This window comes from Lathyrus oleraceus, chromosome 1 (assembly GCF_024323335.1).
Source record: "Lathyrus oleraceus cultivar Zhongwan6 chromosome 1, CAAS_Psat_ZW6_1.0, whole genome shotgun sequence".
Classification (NCBI taxonomy): domain Eukaryota; kingdom Viridiplantae; phylum Streptophyta; class Magnoliopsida; order Fabales; family Fabaceae; genus Lathyrus; species Lathyrus oleraceus.
The window spans coordinates 139,276,637-139,290,217 of record NC_066579.1 but is presented as its reverse complement, the minus strand read 5'-3'; the positions used below and the strand labels follow the sequence as shown (position 1 = coordinate 139,290,217).

The 13,581-nt window shown below is 33.9% G+C and overlaps 1 protein-coding gene across 2 annotated transcripts; it reads left to right on the top strand.

Annotated features, from left to right (window-relative positions):
- The first annotated feature begins 6,292 nt into the window (after positions 1–6,292).
- LOC127122411 (uncharacterized) lies at positions 6,293–13,038 on the top strand. Of its 2 annotated transcripts, none has more exons than XM_051052754.1 (8): positions 6,293–6,537; positions 6,653–6,836; positions 7,069–7,166; positions 8,494–8,566; positions 8,973–9,190; positions 11,459–11,501; positions 11,948–12,201; positions 12,486–13,038. In XM_051052754.1, exons 1-8 carry the CDS (start codon positions 6,341–6,343, stop codon positions 12,862–12,864), a joined length of 1,446 nt encoding a protein of 481 aa, XP_050908711.1. In that variant the 5' UTR covers positions 6,293–6,340; the 3' UTR covers positions 12,865–13,038. The 2 variants fall into 2 exon arrangements, with proteins under 2 accessions (XP_050908711.1, XP_050908715.1); XM_051052758.1 differs by having other exon boundaries at positions 12,448–12,570.
- Positions 13,039–13,581: the final 543 nt, after the last annotated feature.

Genomic DNA, 13,581 nt, shown 5'->3' with positions numbered 1-13,581 from the left:
GAAACTATAACTACTCTATAGTTATAGACATATGCAATTTGGTCGAACTGCGTGAACACAGCTTTTATGTGTTCCTCTCTACTTTGATATGTATTCACGTTACTGTTATAACAATTAGTATCAAATGACAATTAATCCTAGAGGTGTGAAATTCAAAGTGACTCGGTTTGATGGAATGGGTGATTTTGGTTTATGACAAATGAGCATTAAGGATCTACTAGCTCATCAAGGCTTACAAAAGGCGCTTCGTGATGAGAATATGACAAACATCGCAACCATTGATTGTAACAAGATGAAGGAGAAGGCTGCAAGTTTAATAGGATTTTGAGTTTATGATGACATGATGAATCATATCTTGAACCTCACAACTCCGAAGGATGTATGGGATAAAATTGAAAAACCAGTACATGTCCAAGACGCTCATGAACAAATTATTTGCGAAGCAACTTTTCTATTGCCCGAAGATGCAGGAAGGAGGCGATTTACAGGCTCATGTCAACGCTTTCAACAAGATCCTCGCTGATTTCACACTGCTTGGTGTGAAGGTTGACGATGAGGATAAAACCATTATTTTTCTATACTCTTTACCAAGCTCCTATGATCACTTGGTGACCACTCTCACATACGAGAAGGAAACAATCATATTTAATTCTATATCTTCTACCCTTTTGCAACACATAAAAAATTGCCAAAGTGTATCGGAATATGAAGGAAATTCAGGTGAAGGTTTGTTTGTGGAAGGAGGTCAAGATTATGGCAGAGGAAATGGTAAGACAATGGGTTATGGAAAGAAAAAGAGTTTCAAATCCAAGGACAGAAAAATAGAAGAATGTTATGGTTGCAATCAAATTGGCCATTAGAAAAGGGATTGTCCAAACAAGTAAGGCAACAATAGTTTAGCAAATGTAGTTCAGTCTGATGGTTCCTTGAGTGAAGAGGATTTGCTTTGTGTATCATACGTAAAGTGCATTGATGCATGAATCCTTGATTCAGGGTGATCCTACCATATGACGTCACACCGGGAGTGGTTCAACTCTTTTAAATCAGGTGATTTTGGTTTTGTATGTTTACGTGATGATAAAACTCACACCATCACTAAAAAGGGGAAATTAAAATTGATTTGGATAATGGTGGTGTGTGCATGTTGAGTACGATGCATTACGTTCCAGAATTGAGGAATAATTTGATTTCTCGGGGAACTCTTCAAGAAAATGATTATTAATTCCGATCAAATGGAGATAGAGATATCATGAGGGTTAGCAAGGGTGCAATGATAGTGATGAGGGCAATGAGGACTGTGGGAAACATTAATAAGTTGTTAGGGGCACCATTATGGGTGATGCAACATCTATTGAAACTGATAACGATGCAACCAAAATGTGGCACATGCACTTGGGTCATCTTAGTGAACGTGGGATGATGGAACTACATAAGAGGAATTTGTTGAAGGATATTCACAGTTGCACACTTGGATTGTGAAAGTATTATTTTCTTGGGAAACAGTGTAGAGTTTGTTTCAAGACCGGGCAACACAAGACCAAGGGAATATTAGATTATGTCCATTCTGATGTTTGAGGGCCTACAGAAGAGACATCTATTAGGGGTTCCAGGTACTTTGTGATATTTACTAGTGATTTTTCTTGTAAGGTCTGGATTTATTTTATGTAATATAAATTTGAGGTCTTTGCCAAGTTTAAACTGTGGAAGGAAGAGGTTGGGAACCGACAAGGAGGAAAAATAAAGTATTTGCGTTATGATAATGAAACTGAATATACTGACAAGAAGTACATGTATTTATGTGAGGAGAATGAAATCCATGGGCACATTTCTGTGAGGAAGACACCACAGTTGAATGGTGTTGCTTAGAGGATGAACATGACTCCAAAAGAGAAGGTAAGCTGCCTTTGGTTGAATGTTGGTCTTTCAAAAGGTTTTTGGACAAAAACACTCAATATGGCATGCTATCTAGTCAATAGATCACACGAGTTTCATTGGATGGAAAAGTTTTAAAGGAGGTGTAGACAGATAACCCCATTGATCTAAGTAATTTGAGGGTGTTTGATGTCCAACATATGCGCATATTTCTAGTGAAGATCGATCTAAACTTGACCACAAGTTAAAGTATTGCATCTTTATTGGCTACAATAAAGGTGTGAAGGGGTACATATTATGGGATCTAGTTAAGAGGAAGGTGGTTTTAAGGAGCGATGTTGTATTTAATGAGCAACTGATGTTGAAATAGTCAGATGTGACAGTTGTGCCAGATATTGAGGTAGAAAATTCCAGTTATGACAAGGTTAAAATGGACATTGAGGAGCCACCAGTGAATCCAAGGCAGATTGTAGCCCAACAACATGATGAACCAGGACCTGATTCAGGTGAAGGGCTAGATTTAGGTGGAATACGAGATAATACACTTGTGCATGATATGGAGCCCCATCGTATTATACCTCGAGTGAGTTATGGGTTTGAAGACTTAGCAGCATATGCTCTTCTTACCAGTTCAAGAGACCTTTCTACCTTTCAAGAGGCTATGGCTAGCAAAGAGAAAGATACGTGGATGGGTGATATGTGGAGGAGATGGAGTAATTGAAAAGGAATGGGACATGTGATCTTGTTCAATTGCCATAGGGAAAGAGAGTTATTGGTTGCAAGTGGGTGTACAAGAAAAAGCCAACAGTAACAAAAAAAGAAGGGAAAAAGTTCAAGGCTCGCTTAGTTGCAAAGTGGTATTCACGACATAAGAGAATTAATTATGATGAGATTTTCAATTTGGTGGTTAGACACACTTCTATCAAGGCAGTATTGGCCATAATAACCAGCAGTAATATGCATTTAGAGCATATGGATGTGAAAACAACCTTCCTCCATGGTAATCTAGAGGAGAAAATCCACGTGAGACAGCTAGAGGGATTCATCGATACTGGACATGACATACTTGTTTGCAAATTGAAGAGGTATTTGTATGGATTGAAGCACTCTCCAAGGCACTAATATTAGAGCCTGGTTGGCTTGGGGGAGAGTGAAAGTGGATCCTAGTGTGAATCAAGACTAGTCATGTAGGTGACTCTCATTTGTGAGACAGATTGTTGGTTTTCAAGTGTGAAAAGTGCTAAAGTTCCATATCGACTAGGAATGGAGAAAGTGTTGGATTTATAAGAGAGGTTCCCCATACCCCATTGCCTTAAAATTTTTGGTGGATATGTGACGTCAACGTCTCTTGAATTCCTAACATTTGGCCAAATGACACTTTCGAGCCTCGTTCCCCAGACTTCTCCAACAAATTCAATAAAAAATATAAAAAATATTTCAAAACCCACAAATCCTCTTTTAACGACATATTTTTTCGATGTTAAGTTGACCACAATCATTAAGTGCTACACATCATTTACCACATCAATAAAAATTAATGACGTTATTAACACTTGGATGAAAATAACAAACATAATATTTTCTGAAAAGTTGAGATACTAGAATGATTTTTTTATAACAGAAACAAAAATGAATCCGAGCATATAATACGAGACAGAAAAATAATATTAAGAAAAAACATATATCCATAATGATCTAGCGTAAGTTGCAATATGCTCATCTATCAACAACAAAAAAGTTGCTATAAAAAATAAATAGATAAATAAGTAAATAAATGAGGAGTTGCTATATTCTGATTCTACTATGCATTATAGAATATATGCTTGAGGAGAATAATAAATTTCAAATTTGATTAAAGCCAGAACAGATTGTGAACATGAAATAAAAATAAAAATTGTTACTATCCGACTCGCCGCAAACAATAACATAGCCACATTGTTTTCTACATTTTGTTCCTAACCAAAGATGCTTCAGAGAGTGTGTTGTATCTTTAAAGCAACAAATATAACAACCAACTGTTTAAAAAGTCTTACATTTAAAAATAAATGAAGTATATATTCTAATGTGATTACAATTTATTGGATTTATCGCTGCTGAATATACTATGCGGGCAGAAGTATATTGCTTCACCACAGCTATCTCAAATGGATGAGATTTTCTATTGGACAGTTGGGAATTTGTCATCTCTTTTTCCTTTATGGAAAGCTATAGACCTATTTTCATTGAGTTTAATTCAAACTTATTGTAAAAGATTATAATTAAAATAGAGTTTTATCCTATTTTTTAATGAATGATCATATGATCATTTTTAGGACGACTATATGATCATTTATGGAAAGCTATGATCATTTTTTAATGAATGATCATACATCTAGTGATCATTTTTAAACATTATTAGTCACTAGTTGTATTTATTTTTTATAAAAATAAATATTTCTTCGTAACACAACTATATCCAAATATTCAAGAACAAGGAGTTGTCCAAATTTCTATCTATATAATTTAGGACGAACATAAAATAAAAGCATGTAATTTCATTTTATTTTTATTAGTTTAAAAATAAACACATTTAAAATGAGAAATTTAATAATCCGAATTTAAATCCGAAATTTGATACGAAATATCCTCGCAATCAAATTAGTCTACCGTAACATCTGATGTCTTATAGGACCCGTTTACTTTGACTTTTTTTTTAAATGATTTTTATAGTGTTATATATTTTTAGTGTAAAAAAAATTTTCAAAGAAACTTTTCATAAAAATTTCAAATGAAAATTTAGTTTGAATAGTTATTTTTAAAATGTTATTTTAGATATTTCATTATTTTATCGAAACTTTTTTTGGTTATTAAATTTTCAAAAAATCACTTAATTTTGAAGCTATTTCAAATAGTTTTTCATAAAAATCATTTTAAGATATAACTTTTTGAAAAAATTGTGATTTTGACTATATTTTGATCTTCAATAGTGTATATTTATGTTATAGAATGAACAATTCAATATTTTTATAAAAAAAATTGTTAAATTTTGAAAACCATTTTTGTAGAATCCATTTTCAAAAATAAAAAGAAAAAAATCCATTTTCAAAAATACAAACAAAAAATCCCTTTTTGTAAAACTAAAACAAACTGGCCCATAACCAGGTGAAACAAATGAACTGTTCTATATATTATTTTGGGAGTCATATATTACTCACATTAGTGATCAATGTTAACCTCGGAATTTGATAGTAGGGCTTTTAGCATTGTTGAAGTTGTTGGAATTTCGCCAAATTCTCAATGTGAAATTTCATTAAATTAATGAAATTTTTCGAATTAATCTTGATGAATAAGAAGGAATAGTGACCTTCATATGAATGTGACATAGTTTGGCACAACGATGAGATACCAAGAAAGAAAAAACGACGGCCAAACAGGACCCAATAAGAACAATTGTCTGAATCAAGGAGCAACACATCTGCATCATAGGATAATATCTCATTTTAATTTTTGTAATCTTGGATTTTTATATATCATTATCTTTTTATTACAACAAGGTTTACAACAAACATCACTACAACGTAAGCAAATTTAAAACAGAATATTTCTAATTTATTACAATAATCAAACTTATGTCTTCTCGTCCAAACATCATTTTCCTAGCATCCTTATCAGTTTTGACTCGCACCCAACCAAATATAAGCAAATTTAAAACAGAATATTTCTAACTTATTACAATAATCAAACTTATGTCATCTCGTCCAAACATCATTTTCCTAGCATCCTTATCAGTTTTGACTCGCACCCAACCAAATATACTATCGAGTCTCTCAATACTTCTAATTTTTTCTCCTTATGGTATTTTTCCATCTAACCAATGAACCAGCTCCCTCTTCAGTTGATCGAAACTACTGATGTTCCAGAAAAGCATCAACATCGCAGGTTTTCTCTCGAATAAATCACTTTTCCATAGCAGCGACAAACACCAAACATGTTTGCAATATGATGAAATGAGATGTGAAAAAATGATTCACACAACACCTCTATTTATAACAAAAAAAAATTGTACATTACACTGAGGCGCTAAACCAATTGACGCCTCGCTCCTCTACAAAATAACACATGAGCGCCAATTGAATTGGCAGCACCAGATACTATAGCCAATCCAATTGACGTCTCCTCTCTAAGTTTAGAAACTGACGTCAATTAGTTTGACACCTACTTAAAAAGTAGGGTAAAAGTGAAGGTATATTGACTTAGAAACTGACGTCAATTAGTTTGACACCTACTTAAAAAGTAGGGTAAAAGTGAAGGTATATTGACTTTTTTTTGAAATCAGAATTATTTTGGAGTTTTTTTCTTAAAATTAAGAGTATTTGAGTAAAAAATTCAACTATAATTATTCAAAAGTATTTGAATTTATTTAAAATTTTATTATTTTAAATTTAAAACAATAAAAGTCTCCTACCAAAATCTTACATCTTAGGGTTTAATGGCCGCTTCATCACCGTCTCCGTCTCCGTCACCGTCACCGCTTGCGGCGGCGACAACAATAACCGATCTCAGCGAGGACTCAATAGGCCAATGCGCAACAAACCTAACCCTCCGCGATGTATGCAATTTAGCAATGAGCTCCACCGCCCTCAAACGCCTCGCTTATACCGATTCAGTTTGGCATCACTTGTTCAAGTAGCAATCCAATCTCTTCCTATTCCAATTCCAATTCGTAAACGAAATTTCAAAATAATTCGATTGAATCAAAGAAATACTTAATTAATTAAAAATGCTGTTCTTGTTGTTGCAGAAATCGTTGGCATCGAGAATTACCTTCCGGTAATGGAACTCCAGCAAGGGATCTTTACATTTCTAGACACACTGCTTTGCAGCAGTTCAAATTCATTGATCCTTTTGCAACATACTATCATACATATGCTTATAGAAATTTCGATCATTTGCTTCTTCATCAAAACAATATTATCTTTGCACAGGTAACAAGGGTTTATTTATAAATTTTTATGGTCAGTTTATTCTGAAAATACTCTATGAATTTGTTATGAATGTGTATCTGAACATTTATTTTAAGTTGGTCCATATAGTGGATCCCTCTTACTGAGATAAGGCTTGTGGGCTGTTGTTGTATGTATCTAAACACTTATAGAAGTGTTTATGTGATTTGCTACTTTGCATTCACTCTTCTGAATGTGGCTGAATGTTGACCAGGGCTCATTTACCGGAGTGATAAGTTTCAATGATAATCAAATGGGAGTAGTAAAGCATACTGTGAATGATAATCATAAAGCAAGAATTACTTGTATGAGGTAACCTGTGTTGCATTTTTTTCCATTGATGGTGAATTAATTGCTAAATAATTTGATGTATTTGATTCATATATAAAATCATCTGAACATGCATATCTTGCTCCCGGTGTATCTGACTTTATTCGACTATATGATTTTAACGAATATTAACAAACACACTTGCTGAAACCAAACGTGGTTACTTTTTTCACTAATCCTATGTATAACTGTTTATCATTGTGCCAATGGAAAAAACAAACCGCCACACCCTGAAATTATTGACCGGGAACCATTTTGACAGATCCCTGAAGTTTAACTATACACAACAAGCATTCTGGTGATGATTTCAATTAGATTATCAAAACATTGTTATACATGCTCATCTTGTGGTAGTAAGTAACTTATTTGTTATGATTTGTGAAAACTGTAAAATGTAAATGGCTGCCCATGTAGTTTTGTAAATAAATATAACCTATATGTAAGATGATACTCAAAGTCTTTGTCAGGGAAATATGTGTAAGCTAAAATTCCTTATTTTTTATATACCCAAAAGAAATATATTTTCTAGCCAAATGATTATGAATTATATTTATTTTGTATAGTTGGAACTGAAGATTAGTATGAGGCAGTGTTGTCAATTGCACATTGCAGAAAATTACCGTGTGTTTAAACATCGTTAAGCTATAGCTGCTATTTGACAACACTTGCATGAGGCCTAACTCATGGTCTGCTTGATGGGTAGTAGTAGTACTCAGAGTAGTCAATAGCAGCCAATAACGGTGCTATCTCGCTATAGCAGGGAAGAGCCTTAGCTGTGCAGAATACTATAGCGGGATAGCGGAGCAGGGCGGTTCCCGGCCCGGAGCGATTTCTAGCTTACTATCCTTTCCCCCCTTAAAAAACCGAAATATTCCCTTAAATTTACAACGTTTTTGAAGGATAATTTTGGGTTTTTCAATCAAATTTGAGTTGAGATTCAACTTTAACCTTCCTTCATAGTCGTATATGCACTTCAAGAGTATTGTGTGCTTTGATTTATGAATATTTTATCAGTTGAGTTATTTGTTTAACTTTACATTAAATACATGTTTATAATTATTATATGTAATTTGTTCAAATAATATCAAATAGAGTTGTCATCCCGCTATATGCTATCCCACTATCCCACTCGGCGTCACTATTCAGGAATGACTACTCTGGTAGTATTACTATTACTAGTACCAACATTCCTGGAATTTTTGGCAATTGTTGAGTTTCACAAGTCAAATATCTTTTCCACTACTAATTATAATTATAATTTAATGAAATTCCGGAAAGTTGGCTTAAATCTTCTGAAATTCCATTGCAGGTTGTTTTCCCTTGGGGAACAAAACATTGTGGCCACCTCAAGTTGTGATCACTCCATTCGTCTGTGGTGGAAGGTATCACTTAGTTTATGCAAAACTGTAATAGGATCCTCATATTTATATACACTTAATAGAGAGCTGGATGAACATAGAATCACGAAAGTATTATAATGTTCACATTTTAATGTTTGATAAAGAAGGGTATGATGTGATATGTCGCAATGTTGACATCCCTTTTTTTTTAATTGAAAGTAAGTATAAAAGAAATCCATGAATTTGTTTTATGTTAAAATTTAATTTTCTATTGCCTTGTGTTGTATTTCAACTTTAAGTGTGTTCAGGATTCACCTAGCACACAAAACTAAAACAGAAAGAAAAAGCATTTTTAAAGTTTGTGTGTTCCTTCGCTTAATCTTGTGCAAGATATTGTTTATGTCATGTGTCTTATTTTGTTTCATGTTTCTTCATCCTTGCGTTGTAGGATTCTTGTCTGCGATGTTTGAGAGGTCACAATGGTCCAGTGTTGTCACTATCAAATAAATTATTGGGAGACGGTAGCAGCAAAGTGTTGGCAAGTGGAGGAGAAGACGGTACTGTTCGACTATGGTCCATTAACTCAAGTGGAAAAAGAGGGCAACATGCTTTGAAGGCTACACTCTATGGACATGAAAAAGCTGTATGTTTGATGTCAGTTTCCGGGTATGAGTTTGTCTATCACAGTTACTTGCCTTTCACCAATGTTATGTTGAAAAAAGTGTAATGATGGGTAGCATTTGGGAATTGGTTGAAACAGATTGCCTATTATTTTCTGTTTCAGTATTCAGCCATATGCCTATACATTTTAAACTTACGACTTTACTTGCACTCTCTGGTTTTAAATATAAACAAAAAAGCTAAATCACACTATTTAGTTAATACTATTGCTTAATTATCTTGATGTAATAAAATAATAATTTCATTCTCCAAACTATCCTTCATTTGATTTTATATTATGGGAATAAAATGTTGCTGGAAATCTTAAATTCTAACTTAATCGAAGAGTATTTTAGGAGTGCTTTCAATAAACAGGATAAAATTAGTTAAGATTTGCTTATATATTTCTGACCGTCAAAATTAGATTTTTTGTTATTTATATTTGTGACCAGAGGAAGTATATTCTAGTTCTTATGATTTTCACTTGTATGTTCTGGCTAACAAGTTAGCTGGTTTCAGAGATTCAACTGATTAAACTTCCGTGTGTGTTAAAACTAATTTACGATTTTTTTGCTTAACAAACAGTAACATATTTGTTAACAGCCAGCTTAAAACTTTGCCAATCTTTACAACATGTATATAAGAAATGAATTTGTCGTTGTAAACAGCAACATGTTTATGAGTCCTAAGATTGTTAAATTATAAGAGATAAGAGTTTAATTTTAGAATTTGACAAGAATGAACTGTTTTATAAAATTAGTGAGTTCAATTTTAAAAAAGAAAGTGTAGCAGAGATCAGTTATTAATCCCGGACAGCAGAGCGGAGCGGCCGACTCCAAAAATGGGATAGCGGGATGATTTTTTGGACTAATTTATATGAATAATCTACGTATATATTTAATGTAGATTAAATAACTTTTTGGACTAATTATATGAATAATCTACGAATATTATTATTAATTCCAGAATCAATATATTTTAAAAGAAAGGGAAAAAAACAATGATATGAAAGAAAAAACAACCCGAAAACGAATAGAAAAACAATGAATAGAGAAGAACAGGATAGAGAACAAAATAGAAAAGCAGAAAACAGGAGAAACGCGATGGAGAAAGGTGAAAAAACACGAATGAGAGAGGAGAAACCACGGAGGACTACAATAAAATTTTCTAAAACTTTTTAAAATTGCAGAAAACCGCTCCAGGCCGGGAAGCGTTCCGCTTCCGCAACCCTCTATCCCAGCTTTCCCGACCGCTATCCAAAACTGGGATGTGCGCTGCTCCTCCGTAGCGGAGGGTTGCCGCACCGGGAGAGAATCCTGGGATAGCGCCTGGAGCGGCCGCTATTAATAACTGTGGCAGAGATGAAGATGTTGCGTTGTATGTGGTTAGATTAGACATGATAGAATTAGAAATGAAAATATTAGAGTGTTGGGGTAACACCTATAGTATAGAAGATGGTGGAAAATAAGTTTAGGTGGTTTCGGCATGTAGAGAGAAGACATGTAGATTCTGTGGTAAGGAGAGTATATCAGACAGAGAAAAGTCAAACAACTAAAGAATGAGGAAGACCTAGAAAGACTATAAGATAAGTTATTAAGAAAAATCTCGAAATTAATGATTTGGATAGAAGCATTGTCATGGACAGAACATTACGGCAAAAGTTGATCCATGCAGCCGATTCACTTAGTGGGATTAGGCTTGGTTGTTGCTGTCCATTAAATTCAGTCATCACCATTCCGCACTACACTACAAAGAAAATTGAAAGTGATTTTCTTATATGAATAGTGTTTTTAATGGTAAGCAAGTTCTATATAATTTGTCAAAAAATGAGTTGTTTTGCATGGCATGTGTCCAATGTTTATTTATTCACTATTACTCCTTTCATTTAAGTACTAGTCATCCATGGTTTTAGATTGCAGCCGCGGTTGTGGGTGTTGCGATTGCGGACATTGTGGTTGTTGCGATGCATATTACGGTGTGAATTTTTATTGAGAAGTGAAATACAATGTTAAAAAATACTTAATGTTGAGGTTTTTCATTGTAAATTGAGTTTTGGGGTTTTGAAATTTTGTGATTTGATGAAAATACTTGAAAAAACATGGCTGGAATTGTGTGATGTGGTTTCTACTGGGGCTGGATGCGTGATCTTAAATCACATTGCAATTGCTGTCCGGTACGGTTGCGGAGGCTCCGCATCCGCAATATTGCGGCTGCAATTCAGTTGGTCATCTACTTCATCTACAATGATTGATCCTTCCTGTTCTCATTTTTCAGGCACAAAACTTCGCTTTTGGTGTCCATCTCAAGAGATTCTAAGGTTCTTTCTCTCTTACATTCCTGTATCTTTATGTTGTCGTGTTAGTTTGCTTGTCTGTGTTCTTGATTTATGAATTTTCAAGTATTCATTGTCAATGCTTTGATTGTTTGATAAATTTGTTGAATATTTATAAGAAATAGTCTGCAAACTATTTCTAAATGGTATCTCTCTCTCTCTCGAAACTAAAGATGGTCTTCCGAAGCTTATCTTAAATAACTTCAACAGTTTAACTAGTGGAGCTCTGGAAGTAACCTAGTTCCAGAATGTATTATTTTATGTTTAGGTGCAAATTACTATACAGATGAGTTGAACATTAACATCTATCTTGTACTATTCACGTACTACTTGTGGCTTCAAAATCGTGTCATGGATGATACATACACATTTCTCCGCTTCAATGCTTCTGTTAAGCACTGTAATTGAAGCCTTTTATTATGCTATTATAGGTGAGGGTTTGGGATACGACTAGATCATCATCGGTTCGCTCCTCATGTTGCGTGGGAATGACTTCTGTTCATGGTGCACCGGTAAACATGAAATGCCATGAATCGTTGTTGTATGTGGCAGCTGGTCCCTCTGTCACTGCAATTGATTTAAGGACAATGCAGAGAGTTCTCACAGCAGCCGTCCATCAACCAAAGTTATATTCATTTGACATCGCCCCTTCAAAATCTGTAATATGCACAGGCGGTGATGGCAGGTATGACTATTTGGAAAGAAACTTTGTTTTTGCTGCTAAGTTACTTACAACACTGACATTGACATGTGTGAAGTAAACACTGATCATATAGTTTAAGAAAATGAAAGTGATTGAATGTAACCATGTGTGACAGTGTGTTGTTAGGTTTAGACACCGAATAAGCCTTCATTGTGAAGTATAACCGCTGCTTTGAAATATCATGTCATGTTATGTTTAGCTTTCTTTAGATATGTAGTTTACATGCAGTTAATTGTGGAACACTTGCCAAAACTGTAATGCTGCAGAGCGCTGCTTTGGGATATCAGGAGAAATCAGAATTGCTTAAAGCCAGAACCGATAGCAGAGTTAGATGGACATTCTGGGCCAGTAACTAAGTTGCTCATGGATTCATACAAAATAGTTACTGGTGGTTCTGATGATAATTGTGTGAAGGTATGGGAAGTTGGGACTGGTGAACAAACAAATTCATTTATTTGCTGTTTATGTGATGAAGAGAATTGTAGATGTGGCTGTGATGCAATGGCTATAGATGGGTGTAGAATTGTCACTGCCACTTATTGTAAAGATTATAATTTTGGTGATAGTGTTGTAACCTTTAGGGACTTCAACAGTGCTACAAGTCCTATTACCAAATTAGAAACATCTAAATTTTGGGATTCTTAGTTTGATGGTAACAGTGATAACTGATGTGTGAATAATATATGGTTCCCAAAATGGTATGTAGAACAATAATTTTTTTCACTTGGTTTATATGGCATGGCAGAATGTTGCATCATACTAGTTTGATTCTAGTTTGACTGAGGATATTTTATATAAAACTTTGAGTTTAAATTTGTATTATTACCCTTTTCATTTTTTGTGTGTGCTTATTTAAATATGTGTTGATAACTAAACTTATACAAAAATAAAATAAAATGACATGCTTGTAATTTATGTTTATCAGAGAAATCTGGACTATTCGCTCTTGAATATTTGGATATAGCTGTGTTAGGAAGAATATTCTTTTCTCATTTTATCATGCGTGTTCTCACTATTGTTGCCTTAATAATGTCACTGTGCAAAAAATACTGAGCGAGAATACATTTAAAAATAATGAACTTACAATTAATGTTTATTTTTAAAAGAGAAAATATCGATAAAACACTAAGAACAAAAATATAGTCATTCCAATAATATTCAAGTTCAGGAGTTGGATATGCGTAGGGAAGGTATTAACACTGTACGGCATCTAAAAGTTTTAGTTTAAGATAATCTTTCGGTATGATGAAAAATTCAAAGTGATGTGGAAAATGTTTGGTGATTGAAAAAAAAAAAGAATTTTCTCGTATTAGGGCTCAAAATAAATATTTGATGGTTGCCTTTGTTTTTAGAAGGAAGACG

Coding starts and splice junctions, on each gene's coding strand:
- LOC127122411 (XM_051052754.1), top strand. CDS start 6,341: ATGGCCGCTTCATCACCGTCTCCGTCTCCGTCACCGTCACCGCTTGCG. Junction 8,567..8,972: donor CCATTCGTCTGTGGTGGAAG/GTATCACTTAGT, acceptor CTTGCGTTGTAG/GATTCTTGTCTGCGATGTTT. Junction 12,202..12,485: donor TGCACAGGCGGTGATGGCAG/GTATGACTATTT, acceptor GTAATGCTGCAG/AGCGCTGCTTTGGGATATCA.